Raw genomic sequence first — 18,705 nt, forward strand, 5'->3', positions numbered from 1 at the left:
GTGCAGGGTTAGGGATAATGTTGACCAATAATTGATTTTTTGGATGGCTGGAAAGGATGCCTGAAAGGATGGCTAGGAGGGACGGATGAAAGGGCACTTGGGAGGAACTAATGGAAGAACATTTGGGAGGTGCTTCCTCCTTGAGGTCTTAGGTTGGAGAACATGGACTGGCTTGCAGAGGAACTTGAGCAAGGTTGGGGTGAAGGCGTCTTTGAAATGGGGGTCTGGGTTAAAGCAGGAGACTGCAGAGATATACAGAGGAGTTCAGCGGATAGCTGATTGAAGAACCATAGACTCAGGCTGAAAAGAATGTGACTGAGCTGGGGTGAGTTCCCAGTGCTGTGGCCCAGATGATAACAGAGGGTGCCAGGCAGGTGAAATATAGAGCCCTGACAAAGGAGAGGGGATCAGCGTGGACCTCAAGTTGGGGTACAGTAGACAGGTAGCATAGTTGATGGAGATTCCTGGCATGAAACATGGAGAAGCTGTTGGTTGTGCACCCACCAGCTGCCCCTAGACGCTTGTGTGTCACTGAGCTCCCCTCCTCTTCTCTGCTCCTCTGCAGTTGGCTGCCACCCTATGTGCTTAGTCCTGGTGGCTTGCATCACTGTGGCCTTCTTGGGCAGTTCTCTGAATTCCCTGAGTGACATACCTTGCTGAGGGGGCATGTCTGTCACCACACAGCAGGACAGGCTGATAGAGGAGGTGGCAGAGACCCGCCCATTCCTTGCAACCTGGCTTCTCCAGGGTACCTAGAATGTGTTTGTGTGTTTAACAAAGAGCAAAAGCATTAGGAGCTGTCACTGCTCCAATATGTGACTGCTGGTTTGCCTGTCTAGTCCTTCCTTTCCATGGAAGATTTGGTGTTTCTAAAGTTTGGATGTAGTACAATTGTGATATTAATCCTTTTTTTTTGTTTTGTTTTTTTGTTTTTTTGGGCCACACCGTTTGATGCTCAGGGGTTACTCCTGGCTAAGCACTCAAAATTGCCCCTGGCTTGGGGGGACCATATGGGACGCCAGGGAGTTGAACTGCGGTCCTTCCTTGGAAGGACCTTACCTCTAGCGCCACCTCGCCGGCCCCAGTGATATTAATCTTTATAAATTCATTAGGGTACATTCTTGAATTCTGTGTGGGGAAATATTCCCTTTTTTGAGGCCAGGCCTATTTTGGGGCCACACCAAGCAATACTCAAGGGTTATTATTGAATATTCTCTTGGGAATCACTCCTGTACTTAGGAGACCATATGGGATGCTAGCAATCGAACCCAGCTCAGGTGTGTGCAAGGCAAACGCTCTCCCTAATGTTTATTGTTCGGGCTGTGGGGGAATATTCTAAATGTGAGAATTGATTGCTCTTCAAGTCTTCCTTCTCCCTTGACTTTGTACCTGACTTGCTTGTTTCTTTGCTACTGTGTTCTCTGAATATATTTCCTCTATTTATGTTCTCACTTTTTTCTAAGTAAATTTCATTCAATAAAAGCTACCTCGCAGGTTGGAGCAATAGCTCCAATAGGGCATTTGCTTACACTGCATTGTAGCCAACACATACAGACTCTGGTTTGATTCCCGGCATCCCGTATGGTACCCTGAGCCTGCCAGGAATGATTTTTGAGTGCAGTGCCAGGAGTAACCTCTGAGAGCTGCTGGATGTGACCCCAAAACCAAAACCAAACAAAAAGCTATCTTGTTTCTAGCTTTACACACACACACACACACACACACACACACACACACACACACACACAGACTCGAAAAATCTGGGCCACAGAGAGGTGTAAGTAACATCTTTTACATTTCATCAAAATGCCCTTTATTTAATGTGGAGAAGTATTTTCCCAAATTCCTGTTGTGAAGCATGTATTTTCATGGCCTGGGTGGTTAGCAGTGACCAATGTTTCTGCTTTAGAGGCTCCAGGAGTGTTTATCTTTTTTTTGTTTGTTTGTGTTTGGGCCACATCGGGTAATGCTCCTGGCTATGCTTTCAGAAATCGCTCTTGGCTTGGAGGACCATATGGGACGCCGGGGGATTGAACAGTGGTTTGTCCTAGGCTAGCATGTGCAAGGCAAATGCCCTACTGCTTGTGCCACCACTCCAGCCCCACCAAACAACATTTTAAACAGGCATATCTCCCTAATAAGATAAAGCAAAGACAAAAGCACTTATCTTACTGGAAACTACATATACCAATCACATAGTCTTCAAATAGTATTGCACCTAACTTTCCTAATTTGACAATGCATTCAAGAAATAATCTGCAGACTATTAACAAAGAATCTGTAAGCAGAAATGACTGTCCTAAGATGTTTATTAGAACAGAATTTGACAAATGTTACTTATTAGTGGTACCGGTGGAGCTGGAGAGTTTAGCAGCTTCTCCAAGCTGCATGGCAAGAGCCAATAGTGTGCTGGAACTTGTGACCCTTTCCAAGACTACAGCTCTTGAAGCCCTGCAGGAACGCGATCTGGAAGGGGAGATGGGGGATGATTACATTTTGGATCTCCAGGGTAAGTGCTGGAGGAATTGGACAAGTGGAGCCACCAAGCCATTCCTGCTACAGGCCTCTTGCTCCTGAGGTGGGTGTCTGCCGCTCGCAAGCTGGTTTTTGCATGGGGCTCTCATCAATGCTCTCGCCCTCCGGAGACACAAGCTCCATGTGCGTTGGTTGAATCCTGTTGACTGGCACATGTGCTCTGTTGTGTGAGGGGTGTGGGACCCAGTTTGGCCTCTCTGAGGGCCGTGGACAGTGTAGAGTACTGGGACCTTATGAATTCCTCTGAGGAGCATGACAAGATTCCTGAGGTTTGGAAAGGGCACAAAGTGGCTGACTACATTGATCCAGACATCATACAGGTGCGAGATTCTGAGTCCCGTTGGGATATTGTTCATGAAGAGGGTTTCCTGGGGCAGGCACCAGCCGCTGGCTCAGCCTCTTATGTGTGAGCCTTACCCCAGGTCCTGCCAGAGTCGGATCTTGTCCCTGTAGGGCCCATCACTCTTGTGCGCGTGCTCCTTTATTGGTTTTGATCTGTCTCTCTGGGCATGCCCCCTTTATGGGGTCCATCTTTCTAGACATCTTTGCATTTTTTCTTTTTTTTTGGGGGGGGCACAACCTGTGGCACTTGGGTTACTCTTGGCTCTGCACTGAGAAATCATTCCAGGCAGGATCAGGGGAAGCTGAGGATCGAACCTGGTTCCGTCTCTCATTGGCAGTGTGCAAGGCAAGTGCCCTATTGCTGTGCTATCACTCTGGTCCTATGCCTTGCTTCTTTTATGGGGTCTGTCTCTTTGGGTGACCTCTGCTTTGGTTCCTTTATGAGATCCTTCTGTCTAGTCACCCTCTGCCTTTTTATTGTTTCTCCCTTTCCTTCACTGTCCCTCATTGGCGGTCCCTGTTGGGCTTCTTGTGTTGAATATGCTGCTCTGTGCATGCTTTTCTGTGCTCTGGGCTTGCTGTGGGGTGGGACAGTCAGAAGACTGGGTGCTCCATATATCCTTTACTATTGGTTGTTGTGTTTTTTTTTTTTAATATTTTTGAATTGTCATTTTTCTTTAGGGCCAAAAAAAAAAAAAAAGCCACAAAGAAAAACCAGAAGACTGAGGTGTGAAATTGTGGTGATCCCATGTGTCCGACTCATCTGTAGTAAGTTCTCAGGAGCCCTGGATCTGTGGCACCTGCTGGGTGCAAGTGAGCCTGCGATGCTGGCTCCTCCATGCCTATCCTCTCAGACTATGTCCAGGAATGAGCACTGACAGTGAGCCCACCCCACACCACATCCTGCCAGGCTTCAGGGAGCTCCAGTCCATCAAGAGCTGAGCTTGACCAGTCCCAGGTTGGCCATGTCCAAGGCAAATGCCCTACTGACTCCAACCCCAGTCCTTCTTTTTCTTTGTTTTTTTAATTATTTTTTTGGTCACACCCAGCAGCGCTCAGCAATTACTCCTGGCTCTACAATCAGAAATCACTCCTGGCAGGCTCGGGGGACCTTATCAGATGCTGGGATTCTAACCACCATCCTTCTACATACAAGGCAATCGAACTACCTCCATGCTATCTCTCCAGCCCCAGTTCTTGTCATTTTCTTCCTATGTTATAATAGTGATCAGCTTGGGTAATAGTAAACAAATAAACAAACAAACAAAAACAAAAAACCCTGATAATTTGTTATTTTTAAAGCATAAAATAAAATGTCTCCAACACTCAAGATGTCATTCTTTTTTTTTTTTTTTTGGTTTGGGCCACACCCGTTAGATGCTCAGGGGTTACTTCTGGCTAAGCGCTCAGAAATTGCCCCTGGCTTGGGGGGACCATATGGGATGCGGGTGAATCAAACTGCGGTCCTTCCTTAGCTAGCGCTTGCAAGGCAGACACTTTACCTCTAGCACCACCTCACCGGCCCCAAGATGTCATTCTTGTCCTTAGCATTGCTGATGTTTTGCTCATACCATGGGCCTATTCTTCCTGTGCCTGGAAGTAATCTGGCCTTGGGTATGAGAGCTTTGGGCCACTTGAGGGGAGAAACCATAATGGCCTTTACAGGTTTGCATCTCCCCTGCTGTGTCAGACAGCCTGGGTGACTCCAGGGGTTCTCCACGCATGAGCTCATGCGGAGGCCAGAGTGACACAATCATGGTGCTAAGTGGTAGCTGCACCGGAAACTGTGTCTGCATCTGTTGGCCAAGGTCTGCCTCTAGGGGTCGCTATCCCTCCTTTCAAGCAGGACTAGCTGCATTACCCAAAACTCAGCTGGCACTGCAGCACCAGGCTTTGGGTGTCCCATCTCGAGTTCCGTGGTCTCTGAGGACACAGGCTAGTCCTGCTCCTGTTGCCCTCCTGCCCAGTTTCTATCGGCCTCCACAGCCTGCAGAGAACTTTCTCATGGCATCTGGGGCCATGGGGCCGATCTACACTATCCTGAGCTGGGATGACATTTCATCATTGGCAGGGGTCAGTCAGAAGGTAATTGCTGATGTGTCACAGAGATGCCTTGACTTTCATCAAGACACACAGCTGTGATTTTTCACCTCTGACGTGTCCCTGTAGTCCCCCAGCTCCACTGGATGATCCCCAAGTCATTAAAGGAAAGGGTCTTAATGGACAATACAGTGGTTTCTATGGCAGCTTTTTGAAGGTTGGAGGAAGCTCTCCACGTTCCTGCATGGCCTTTTCTGTTATTGGTACCTGAAGCAGGATCTTCTCATGTTATAGCTCTACCTTGATTTGGTTGGTTTGATTTTTGGGCCAAACTAGAGGTGTTCAGGATCACTCCTGGTGGGTTGTGGTGCCAGGGTTGAACCTGGGTTGGACATGTGCAATGCAAATTCCCTACTCACTGTTCTATTGATGTGTAGGTAAACATTTTCATGGGATATATGTTACTGATACTATCCTGAATGGTGATTGTGCCCTACCCTAGACTGTGACCTGATTCTGCTCCCACCGTAGGATGGTACCTGATTAGGATGTATAAAAGCAAGGGTCTGTGGAAGGAAAGGGCTTTTTTTCAGGGGCTAATTCTGAGGCCTTTGGCTTCAGCCTTATGCACTGAATAAAGCTGTTACCTTCAGAAGCCTGACTGCCTGTTAGCTTTATACCAGGCGCATTCACCTGAGAACTGCCGGCTGAACAGGGAACAGGGTAGCAGACCTGTGGTCTAGCTGGAGGAGAAAGACCTCATTCTCCATCCCTCCATCAGTCAACCCCATTAAGGGTTGTTCTGCAACATAATGGAGCCTGAACAAGCTGAACCTGGACCCTCAATAACTGTAAGTGAAATGCTTTATTGATAATTTGTTCTGCTGGGCCCGGAGAGATAGCACAGCGGCGTTTGCCTTGCAAGTAGCCGATTCAGGACCAAAGGTGGTTGGTTCGAATCCCGATGTCCCATATGGTTCCCCGAGCCTGCCAGGAGCTATTTCTGAGCAGACAGCCAGGAGTAACCCCTGAGCACTGCCGAGTGTGGCCCCCCAAAATTTGTTCTGCTGACCATTAGATGGTTTTTGTGGTTACTCATGTAAACTCTGCCACCCTTTTGCATACACATTGGTTCTATATTAGTCAAGTGGATTATTCTGTCTTGTTTTGAACTAATTGTTTTGGATCTAAGAAAAAAATCATTGCTTCCAAGCAAGTGAAAGCAGAGATTAACAGATGGGAATATATTAAGCTGAGAAGCTTCTGCACCTCAAAGGAAATAGTGCCCAAGATACAAGAGCCACCCACTGAGTGGGAGAAACTATTCACCCAATACCCATCAGCTAAGGGGCTAATCTCCAAAATATGCAAGGCACTGACAGAACTTTACAAGAAAAAAACATCTAGTCCCATCAAAAAATGGGGAGAAGAAATGAACAGACACTTTGACAAAGAAGAAATACAAATGGCCAAAAGACACATGAAAAAATGCTCCACATCACTAATCATCAGGGACATGAAAATCAAAACAATGATGAGATACCACCTCACACCACAGAGAATGGCACACATCACAAAGAATGAGAATAAACAGTGTTGGTGGGGATGTGGAGAGAAAGGAACTCTTATTCTCTGCTGGTGGGAATGCCATCTAGTACAACCTTTATGGAAAGCAATATGGAGATTCCTCCAAAAACTGGAAATCGAGCTCCCATATGACCCAGCTATACCACTCCTAGGAATATACCCTAGGAACACAAAAATACAATACAAAAACCCCTTCCTTACACCTATATTCATTGCAACACTATTTACCATAGCAAGACTATGGAAACAACCAAGATGCCCTTCAACAGACGAATGGCTAAAGAAACTGTGGTACATATACACAATGGAATATTATGCAGCTGTCAGGAGAGATGAAGTCATGAAATTTTCCTATACATGGATGTACACGAAATCTATTATGCTGAGTGAAATAAGTCAGAGAGAGAGAAAGAAAAACATAGAATGGTCTCACTCATCTATGGGTTTTAAGAAAAATGAAAGACATTCTTGCAATAATAATTTTCAGACACAAAAGAGAAAAGAGCTGGAAGTTCCAGCTCACCTCAGGAAGCTCACCACAAAGAGTGATGAGTTTAGTCAGAGAAATAACTACATTTTGAACTGTCCTAATAATGAGAATGTATGAGGGAAATGGAGAGCCTGTTTAGAGTACAGGCGGGGGTCGAGTGGGGGAGGAGGGAGACTTGGGACATTGGTGATGGGAATGTTGCACTGGTGATGGGTGGGTTTAGTCAGAGAAATAACTACATTTTGAACTGTCCTAATAATGAGAATGTATGAGGGAAATGGAGAGCCTGTTTAGAGTACAGGCGGGGGTCGAGTGGGGGAGGAGGGAGACTTGGGACATTGGTGATGGGAATGATGCACTGGTGATGGGTGGTGATGGATGGTGTGTAAAGATGGGTGGTGTTCTTTACATGACTGAAACCCAAACACAGTATGTAATCAAGGTGTTTAAATAAAAAAAAAAGAAAAAAAAAAGAAAAATCATTGCTGTTGGATGGTTGTGGTCTATATTTCAAATGAAAATTTATACTCCAATACTTGCCTCTCCTGCATTGTCACTACTAGCCATAGTTTGTGGAATTTCTGTGTTGGCTAATATTTTTATTGTGAGCATCGTTATTGGCTGGTGTTTAGGAAATAGAAAGTATAGAAATAGTGAGGCTAAAACCAGTATAAATAATAAGAAAATCTATCCAATGAAAATTCAGAACAAAGTGCAGGCTGACGAACCCAGCCCCACCATCAAAAATATAGGCATTTTTTTCTGGAAGAAAAACAACTCGGAATAATAATCTGAATCCAAATATTAACACGAATGACCAACCTCCAGTGCTAACTCCACAAGTTAAGCCTGATTTTAGTGAATTGCATGACAGTAGTGACTCAGTCAATAATCTACCTCTGGTGCTAAATCCACGATGAGGCCTGATTCTATTCACAAAACTGAATTGCACAACAGTGCAGATTCAGACGATGAACCATGCGCATGGCCTCAGAGCTCTATTCAGAGTAATTTTGCTAATCTGGCCTCATTCCCTTTACACGGGGTAAATGTTTCTAAGTATGTAACCTTTCAGATGGAGGAATTAGATCGGTTTAGAAAAGTGTGTAAAGATTATGGCCCAACATCACGCCACAGTGTGGAGTTACTAAAACTTTGGAGTCATAACTCATCTTGGACTTTGTATGATTTTAAAACAATCGTTGATATATGCCTGTCGTCTAAACAGCAAACTAAATGGGAAATGTTCTATTCAGAAGGTGTAAAAGCCAAATTATATAGCCCGGATGGTACAAAAAAAACAAGTGGCAGGGGTTACTCTCTTGTATGAATTATTGATGGCAGAAAATCAATTTGCAAATATTCAGACACAAGTGGCTTTACCTAAAGAAATCTTAAATTTGATTTTTTGAAGCTGGTGAGTGCCTACATTCTGGGTTGCGGGATCGCTCTGCCCTGCTATGCCTTTGTTCACTCTGAGGACTTCAGAAGAAACTCCTATCTCTGTCTGCCTGAAACTGTGCTTCTGAATCTCCTGAAGGTTTCCTCAGAGGCCTAAAGAGCACACCCCCAAAAAACTGCATTTTGAAGCTGGTGAGTGCCTACATTCTGTGGCTGCGGGATTGCTCTGCCCTGCTGTGCCTTTGTTCACTCTGAGGACTGTCAACTAGAAGCAGCAGAAGAGCGCAGCCACCGTGCAATCTTTCTAATTAATGAACCCCACTACAACATGCAGGATAAACCACACTACCAGCGTGACAATGGGAAAACCTCGCAGGCAAAGACCATCTATAGAGAATGAAGATGAAAGCTTAGTTGACCTAATAAATTCCAACCACCTGATTAACCTTTCAGATAAGGAGTTTAGAATAGAAATATGGAATATGTTTGTAGAACTCAAAAAGAGCATAGATCTATCTGAAGAGAACACAAAGACAGAAATCAGAAAACTCCAAACTGAAATAACAGATTTGAATAATACGGTTGCTCAACTGAAAACCACAATGGATAGCCTCGCCAACAGGATATCAGCAGCTGAGGAGAGAATTGGAGTACTGGAAGATGTGATGCAGAAAAACTCCACAACAGAAAAAATTGAAAAAGAACCTTAAGAGGCCGGGCGGTGGCGCTGGAGGTAAGGTGCCTGCCTTGCCTGCGCTAGCCTAGGACGGACCGCGGTTCGATCCTCCGGCATCCCATATGGTCCCCCAAGAAGCCAGGAGCAACTTCTGAGCACATAGCCAGGAGTAACCCCTGAGCGTCACAGGGTGTGGCCCAAAAACAAAAAACAAAAAACAAAAACAAAAAAAAGAACCTTAAGACAAACGAACAGGCAATGGAAAATGTACTCAAGGAATGTGAACAGATGAAAATAGAAGTCTTTGATAAACTCAACAGAAACAACATAAGAATCATTGGAGTCCCAGAAACTAGGAAGGAGATCTCCAAGAAGAATCAACTGTCAAAGACATCATCAAAGAGATACACCCAGAGTTAAAGACTATATGCAATCAAATCCTGCATGCCCGAAGAATACCAGCTAAAAGAGACCTAAAGAAAAACACTCCAAGACATATCCTCGTTACAGTGACAAATCCCATAGATAGGGATAGAATACTGAAAGCAGCAAGATCAAAAAGGGAAATTACATTCAAAGGAGAATCCCTAAGACTTACAGCAGACATTTCACAAGAAACTCTCAAGGCCAGAAGACAGTGGTGGGATATTGTGACAAGACTGAATGAAATGAATGCCTCACTGAGAATACTGCACCCAGCCTGACTCACGTTCAGGTTTGGAGGAAGAATACACAGCTTCATGGATAAACAACAGCTCAGAAACTTCACAGATGAAAAACCAGCCTTAAAGGAAAAACTGACAGGTCTACTCTAAGACAAGAGAGACTAACAAACACAGCAAACTTATCTACAAAGATAACATTAAATCCTACGACAATCATCTCCCTCAATGTCAATGGACTAAATTCACCAATTAAAAGACACAGAGTGGCAAAATGGGTCAAAAAGATGAATTCAACCTTCTGCTGCCTCCAAGAAACACATCTCAATAGTCAGAAGAAACATAGACTCAAAAATCAAAGGCTGGAAGAAAATTATCCAAGCAAACAACACCCTCAAAAAAGCTGGGGTGGCAATATTAATATCTGATGACACCAACTTTATACTCAGAAAAGTGGTAAGGGACAAAGATGGACACTATGTACTAATCAAGAGATATGTGCAACAGGAAGAAATCAGACTATTAAACATATATGCACCCAATGAGAGACCAGCAAATTATCTAATACAGTTCCTGACAAATCTGAAAGAAGAAATCAATAATAAAACAATCATTGTGGGAGACTTCAACACAGCCCTATCAACACTTGATAGTTCAACCACACTGAAACCCAACAAAAACATACTAGCCCTGAAAAGAGTTATGGAAGAAAGAGGACTAGTAGATATATACAGGACACTCCATCCCAAAAAACCTGGATACACATTCTTTTCCAATGTACGTGGGTCATTCTCCAGAATAGATTACATGCTGACACATAAAACATACCTGCATAAAATCAAGAGGATAGAAATCTTGCAGGCTACCTTTGCTGACCACAAGGCTCTGAAATTAGATGTGAACTACAAAGCCACACAGAAGAAAAACTTTAACAATTGGAAATTAAACACTCTGCCACTGAACAACCAGTGGGTCAGAGATGAAATCAAAAAGGAAATCAAAACTTTCCTGGAAACAAATGATAATGAAGACACAAACTGCCAGAATCTATGGGACACAGCAAAAGCGATCCTGAGAGGAAAATTTATAGCTCTACAAGTACACATCAGGAAGGAAGAAGGAGCTTACCTGAATAACTTAATGGCGCAGCTTAAAAAATTAGAAAATGACCAACAAAAGGAACCAATAATAGGGAGACAGAAGGAAATAACAAAGCTGAAAGTAGAACTCAATGAAGTGAAAAACCAAAAAGCAATTCGAAAAATCAACGAAAGCAGAAGCTGGTTTTTTGAAAAAATAAACAAGATTGATAGACCATTGGCAAAACTCACAAAGAAAGAGAGAGAAATCTGATAACCCGTATTAGAAATGAAAAGGGGGAGATCATGACAGAAATTGCAGAGATCCAAAGGATAATCAGAGACTACTTTGAGAAACTTTATGCTACAAAAAATGAGAATCTAAAAGAAATGGAAAAATTCTTGGACACTTATAACCTTCCACATTTAAGTAAGGAGGATGTAGCATATTTAAACACCCCCACCACTATGGAGGAAATCGAAACTGTAATCAAACATCTGCCCCAAAAGAAAAGCCCAGGCCCAGATGGTTTTCCTAATGAATTTTTTAAAATCTTTCAAGAGGACCTACTACCAATCCTAGCCAAGCTCTTCCATGAAATTGAAAAAACGGGAACACTCCCAAACAGCTTTTATGAAGCCAACATCACCTTGATACCAAAACCAGACAGAGACGCTGCCAAAAAAGAAAATTACAGACCAATATCCCTGATGAATGCTGATGCAAAGATCTTCAACAAAATCCTGGCAAATAGGATCCAATGCATCATCAAGAAGATCATACACTACGACCAAGTAGGTTTCATCCCAGGAATGCAAGGATGGTTTAACATCTGTAAATCTATCAACATCATACACAACATCAACAACAAGAAAAATAAAAATCACATGATCATATCAATAGATGCAGAGAAAGCATTTGATAAGGTCCAACACCCATTCTTCATCAAAACTCTCAGCAAGATGGGAATGGAAGGAACCTTTCTCAATCTAGTTGAAGCCATGTACCACAAGCCAATGGCAAATATTATCCTCAATGAAGAAAAACTAAAAGCCTTTCCTCTAAATTCTGGTACAAGACAAGGCTGTCCTCTCTCACCACTCCTCTTCAACATAGTACTGGAAGTTCTTGCTATAGCGATCAGGCAAGAAAAAGATATCAAGGGAATCCAGATAGGAAAGGAAGAAGTCAAGCTCTTATTGTTTGCAGATGACATGATACTCTACTTAGAAAACCCTAAAGACTCTCCCAAAAAGCTTCTAGAAACAATAGATTCATATAGCAAGGTAGTAGGCTACAAAATCAACCTACAGAAATCAATGGCCTTTTTATACACCAATAATGACAGGGAAGAGATGGAAGTCAGGAAGGCAATCCCATTCACAATAGTGCCACACAAACTCAAATATCTTGGAGTCAACTTGACCAAAGATGTGAAGGACCTATACAAAGAAAACTATAAAGCCCTGCTCCAAGAAATAAGAGAGGACACACGGAAATGGAAACAATTGCCCTGCTCATGGTTTGGCCTGATTAACATCATTAAAATGGCAATACTCCCCAAAGCATTATACAGATTTAATGCGATCCCCTTAAAAATACCCATGACATTTTTCAAAGAAGTGGATCAAACACTTAGGAAGTTCATCTGGAACAAGAAACACCCTCAAATAGCTAAAGCACTCCTAGGGAAAAGGAAAATGGGAGGCATTACTTTCCCCAACTTTAAACTGTACTACAAAGCAATAGTTATCAAAACAGCATGGTATTGGAATAAAGACAGACCCTCAGATCAGTGGAATAGGCTTGAGTTCTCAGAGAACATTCCCCAGACATACAATTACCTAATTGGAATGGGTGTATTTACATAAAAAACATCCTCGCTCTGTAGTCTCTTACTTGGAACTGATTTCAAAACTGATTATCAAAGTGAGACTCAGATCTACCGTATTTGCCGTCGTATAAGACGACCCCCTAATTTTGCAGTTAAAATATTGGTTTAGGCCTATATTCACTGTATCAGACAGATTGTTCCTGTGCTGCATGTGTTCCTGTTCTCATGTACCACAGTGAGCCAATCACAACAAGCAAAGGTTCAAAGGTTATACTGTCATAGACTTCCTCTCTGACTGGCCAATCTGAGCAGGCTTTTTACTGTGTAGATTCGGTACAGAACATTGTCTAATTTTCATGCATAAAAGCCTGCTCGGATTGGCTGAGTTAGAGAAGTGGTCCGAGCAGCCTGGCAGTGATTGGTGCAGAATTGAGTTGGAAAATTTATTTTGTGGCAATATTCAGACAATTTTCATTTAGCGGCATATTGAAACATTTTTTGAGATATACTCGGCGTATAAGATGACTCCCGATTTTCGGTTGACTTTTTTGTTTCAAAAGTCGTCTTATATGCTGGAAAATATGGTATATTTCTACTAGGTTTAGACCCATATATAATAGTTTTGCCAATACCAAGAAAGTAATTGAGTCAATATTGCATCTTAACCAATCTCTACAAAGGGCCCTCTCAGATTTCATAGGAGAAATATCCTCCCATTATCCATCATGAAAAACTTGGGACTTTTAAAAGAAAACTTAGTTTGTTATTTCTTCAATGGTTTGGGATTCCCCTATTCCCAATGCCAAGGTTTTTTACATTGATGGATCCCAAAATGGAAAAGGAGGAATAACCAGAGACAACATTAATATGACCATAGATACCAAATATAAATCTGCACAGAAAGTTGAAATAGCAACGTTAATTTACCTATTAGAAAATGTATCTGAAGCCATGAATATAGTTTCTGATTCTTTGTATGTGGTAAATTTATGTCCTGTAATAGCCACTTACTTAAACGATTACAACAGCTTCTTCAAAAACAAACTGAGCCCATCTTCATCATGCATATTAGAGCCTACTGAGGTCCTCCAGGACCAATGGCTCAGGGAAATAAAACTGCTGACTTGTTAGCATTGCCTATATTTGAATCACCTGTATAGGAACATTCTGCCCTATACACAAATGTACATCGTTTACATGTGAATTACCAAATTCCATGGAGGCAAGCTAGAGAAATTGTAGAGAACTGCAACATATGTGCACCGTTAACAAAAAGACTCACATAGCAGGAGCAAACCCAAGAGGCTTACAGTCTAACGAACTTTTGCAAACGGATATAACTCAAACAGATTTATTTCCAAGAAAACCTTATCTTCTATGTTGTGGTGGACCCTTATTCTCGGTTTCTGTGGGCAATTCTTATGTCTTCTCAATCTGTCTAAGGCTGTTTGTAGTTTTCTTTTACAATGTTTTTCTGTGATGGGTATTCCGTGTTCTATAAAAACTGATAATGGGCCAGCCTATATTAGCAAAACTTTTGAATTTTTTGTAAAGAATGGCAGATAAGACATTTGAAGGGAATTCCTCACAATTGTCTGGGACAGGCCATTGTAGAAAGGGCTCACAGAACCTTAAAAACTCAATTACAAAAAAATAGAAAAAGAGGCTTATCGCCAACTGAGTTGCTATCTTTGACTCTCATCACATTAAATTACTTAAACTTACCCCAAGGGGAAAGTTACACAGCAGGGGAAAGACATTTTAAAGAAGATATTCAGAGACAAGAGACAATTCATATACCCATTTGGATCAAGGAGGATGAAAAATGGATAGCTGGATATCTTCTCCTAAGAGGAAGGGGTTATGCCTATGTTTCTATAAATGACAACCCTCCCAAGAAATTTTGGGTCTCATTACACCTTGTTAGATATCAGGCTAGCACAAATGATCATGTTCAGAGTATAAACTCCCCTTCAGATCAAAAACAAAATACTCAAGACACTAACAACAGTAATATTGCTGAGGTCTCTGGGGCAGGGAACAAGGATTTAGCTTTCACACACCATACTTTGAGTGAGACTGACAGTAGTGATAAACCCTTACAAAAATACTAGGTTTAAAAGGAGGTTCTATCTGTTTAGGATGGACCCTCAATTTGTTTATTTACACAGGGAGGTTCTCTGCCTTAAACATTTTGTTTTGGTTTGTGACTTAAGCTCCCATCTATAAAAAATCGGCCATACTTGGCATATCAATTTCGGACCTCATATGGACTTTTGCCTGGACTAAGAACTTGGATTAAGTTCAGGTACCTATTGATCATCATTACAAGGCCCCTGTATGTGCCTCTTCCAGCAAAATAAGGGCCTAATTTACTGTCCTCAAAGATGGGCTTTCTGGTCTACCTGGACTTGAATGGAAAATGTGCTTCGAGGACGAAGAGATAGCATGGAGGTAAGGCGTTTGCCTTTCATGCAGAAGGTTGGTGGTTCACATCCCATATGATTCCCTGAGCTTGCCAGGAGCTATTTCTGAGCATAGAGCCAGGAGTAACCTTTGAGAGCTGCCAGGTGTGACCCAAAACCCACCACCACCACCACCACCAGCAACAACAACAACAACAACAACAACAACAACAACAACAACAACAAATGTGCTTCATTTGCCTGCTACTCAGCCTTTCTAGCATCTCTATGAAGGATCTCTGTCTACGGATTACATCTGGGCTTTCTGATTGCCCTGGGAGCTCCCCATTGCCTACTAGATCCTTGATCACTGAATTTCAGATTCTCCATCTGCTTTTCCAAGGAAGAACTTACTTGGAATTCTTCATCTTTTACATCGTATATTTATCATCTCTGGAGCTTGTAGTTGATTCCTAGACACATGTTTCTGGTTTTAGACACCCTGTACTTAAGTTAGAATTTTTTCTTTACATTTTTTGTTTGCTTATGCAAACAGGTGCTCTTTTATTATTGTGTAGTTTTTCCTTTAAAATTATAGACAATATTACTTGAGTATATTATTGTTTGTTTACTAAAAACAGGGGAATTGTTATGTATGTAAACATTTCTATGGGATTATTATGTTACTGATCCTATCCTGATCGGTGATTTTGACTTACCCGAGGTGTGACCTGATTCTGCTCCCACCATAGGGTGGTACCTGACTATGATGTATAAAAGGAAGGGTCTGTGGAAGGAAAGGGCTTTTTACCAGGGGCTGATTCTGAGGCTTTTGGCTTCAGCCTGATGCACGGAATAAAGCTGTTACCCTTTTTTTTTGGTTTTTGGGCCACAACCATTTAACGCTCAGGGTTTACTCCTGGCTTGGGAGAAACATATGGGACACCGGGGGATCGATCCGAAGTCTGTACTAGGCTAGCGCTTGCAAGGCAGACACCTTACCTCTAGTGCCACCTTCCTGGCCCCTAAAGCTGTCACCTTTAGAAGCCTGACTGGCTGTTAGGTTTATACCCACCGCATTTACCTCAGAACCGCATGAAAGTTCGTATTAAGTTGGTATTAAGACTCAAGTTTGGAGTCAGTAGAAATGACCTCGTGCTGGCATTCTCCCTGCCTGCTTGGCCCTGTCGTGACCCAAAGAATGGCTGAGACTGGTGCGTTTGATTGGCTTTTATTTTCCAGGAAGCATTTTCATACATTACTAGCGATAGAAAATTGGGACAGCATTGAAGCAAGAGAGTTTCACCCTAAGTTACTCAGCATGTTCATGAATTAAAATAGTGATTTTTCATTTCCTGCTTAACTGATGTTTGAATCTGAATACAGTTTTAATAATAATAGAGTGTAGATCTTTTAACCATGTTGGTTTTTGGACCATCCCTGCTGGTACTAGGGTTGCTCCTGGGCTACTTGGGATCATATGGGATACTGGGGTTCACACCCTGTTTGGCCACGTGCAAGGCAAGCTCCCTCCCCACTATACTATCAAAGCCTCTATTTTATGTGACCAAGTAGGAATATCTAAGTGCTGGCATGAGGTTATAAGGTGTTTTCTAGCTGAGCTGCCACCTGCCACTGTCTCCTCACAGCCTTCACAGGCCCTGTCCCTCAAAGCAGAGCTCCCTAGTGTAGGCAGCAGAAGTGAGGGGCTGGGGGTAAAGGCACCTGACTATATGGTATCCCGGAAGAGTTCGGGGGCCTGGTTACCCCTGTCTAGGCTGAATCCCCATAAGAGCACAGTGGGAGAAGAGTTCCCAGGGCTGAGCTCTAGAGGTAGGGATATGAAGCTGTCAGCTGAGAGACCCCCCACCTAGTGCAGAAAAGGCTATTTTGGAATGGCGGCTGAGCTGTGGTTGGGGAAGCAGGTGTGAAGCAGGCTTAGGCTGTGTCAGGGGGCAGGGACCCCACTCCACCCTCCATTGGGGGCTGCCAGGGCTGCGTGTGCCCTCCGGCCTGTGGATGGTGTCAGGCTCCACAAACTGGGACACATCCTTCAGGTGTTCCCACCAACGAAACAGAAAGCCCTCAACAATGGTACGGAACCAGGGTGTGACCCGCTCCTGGCCCCTTGTCGCCCTGTTCAGGAGCTCGGCCAGCTTCTCCCTGCTCATGTAGTGGTAGCTCTTGACTTCCCGGGGGTCGGGCTTCACTGTGAGGTTCTTCCTCACCAACAGGAGGTAGCCCACTTCGTGGTCCCCCCAGACCTCGTCAGACGGGCTGTGGTGGTAAATCGAGTCATGAAGATGATGTCCTGCAGGCAGATCTGGGGGGACAAGGCTGTGTGAGCACGCAGGTGCAGGGCATCACTTCTGCCCTGTGCCCAGGTGCCAGAGAGAGTTCAGGGCAGTATGAGCCCATTTCACAAGCACTGCATGCAGGGACAGTGTCCTAGAACCCACAGTCTGGCAGGGCAGGTACCTGGTCAGGGGGAATTCCCAGCTCTGCCAGCAGCCGGCGTAGGGCTGCTCGCCGCACTCCCAGCTTGTCCTTGTCCTCACACTCTTCTGGGGTGAACAATGGGTGGCTGGAGCATGAGTCTGAGAAGTGGCCTATGGGAGGGGGCTGTTTGCATGAGCAATCCCAGAGGTCATCCCTGGGGAGTGTCCCATGCTACCCATGTATCCCACTGCCCTGCTCAGGAGCTCTGGCAGCTTCTCTCATCTGAGCCCTGGCGATGGTGGGTGGTATGTGGCCTCCCTGTCAGGGCCTCTGGCGACACCCACCTGGGAACGTGTACTTGGCATCCGATCTCTGCTGAACCAGGAGCTCATCATCCGTGTTGAAGATAAGCACGGAGAAGCCTCGGTGTAGCAGTCCTGGTGGCAGAGGGTGGAGGTCACACTCCAGGGCCCAGAAGGACTGTGTGTAGGGGGTGTGACCGCTACTGGGACAGGACTGAGCATCCATCTATCCATGCCCAGCCTAATGACTGCTGTCCCTACTGCCCAGGGAAGGGATGGCCTCCTGCTGGGCTCAGTCTACAGACACCACTGTGGGCGCCGAGATAGCTCCCCGGAGGAACTCACAGCCCAGTGCCACCATCAGCCCCCCTAGCCCGGAGCCCCCCACCCCCACCCCCAGGTCCTGCCTTTGTCGATGTTCTCCCGAAGATGGCAGTTCTTCTTGGTCTCAGCCCCGAGGATGCGGTCATTTTCATCAATGACAATGCACATCTCCTCTAACCGCTGCACCTGCAGCTCATCCAGGTGGCCGGCAGCCGACATTTCTGCAGATGACATGGGGTGTGTCCTGGTGCTACTGGCAGAGCAGCTGCCCACCTATAAGTGCTACGTGATGCCCATGGACTCCTCAGTGACCACCCATATAGCCAAGCTGGGAGGATCCATGAGACCACTGTTGGTGGATTCTGTCCCTTCTCTCGATCCCCATTGCTGAGCCTTTTCAGCAGTGTCTATGTCTCATCCACCTGTGCTAGAGGCCACTGTTTTTTTTCTTTGTCTTTACTTTTTTTATATCTAGCTGTTCTAGGGTTACTTTTGGCTCTGTGCTCAGAAATCACTCCTGGCAGGCTCGGGGGACCATGTGGGATCCCTGAAATCAAAGCAGGGTCCCTCCTGTGTTGGCCACGTGCA

General features: G+C 44.2%; 1 protein-coding gene across 1 annotated transcript; it reads right to left on the minus strand.

The window, feature by feature from the left end:
- Nucleotides 1-16,704: 16,704 nt before the first annotated feature.
- LOC126014193 (isopentenyl-diphosphate delta-isomerase 2-like) lies at nt 16,705-18,348 on the minus strand. The gene is given in 6 exon segments (XM_049777520.1): nt 16,705-16,735; nt 17,021-17,343; nt 17,346-17,375; nt 17,531-17,661; nt 17,836-17,928; nt 18,201-18,348. Coding segments are annotated over 6 exon segments (744 nt in total). The 5' UTR covers nt 18,337-18,348.
- Between the last annotated feature and the right edge of the window lie 357 nt (nt 18,349-18,705).

The sequence above is a fragment of the Suncus etruscus genome, chromosome 7 (assembly GCF_024139225.1).
Source record: "Suncus etruscus isolate mSunEtr1 chromosome 7, mSunEtr1.pri.cur, whole genome shotgun sequence".
Classification (NCBI taxonomy): domain Eukaryota; kingdom Metazoa; phylum Chordata; class Mammalia; order Eulipotyphla; family Soricidae; genus Suncus; species Suncus etruscus.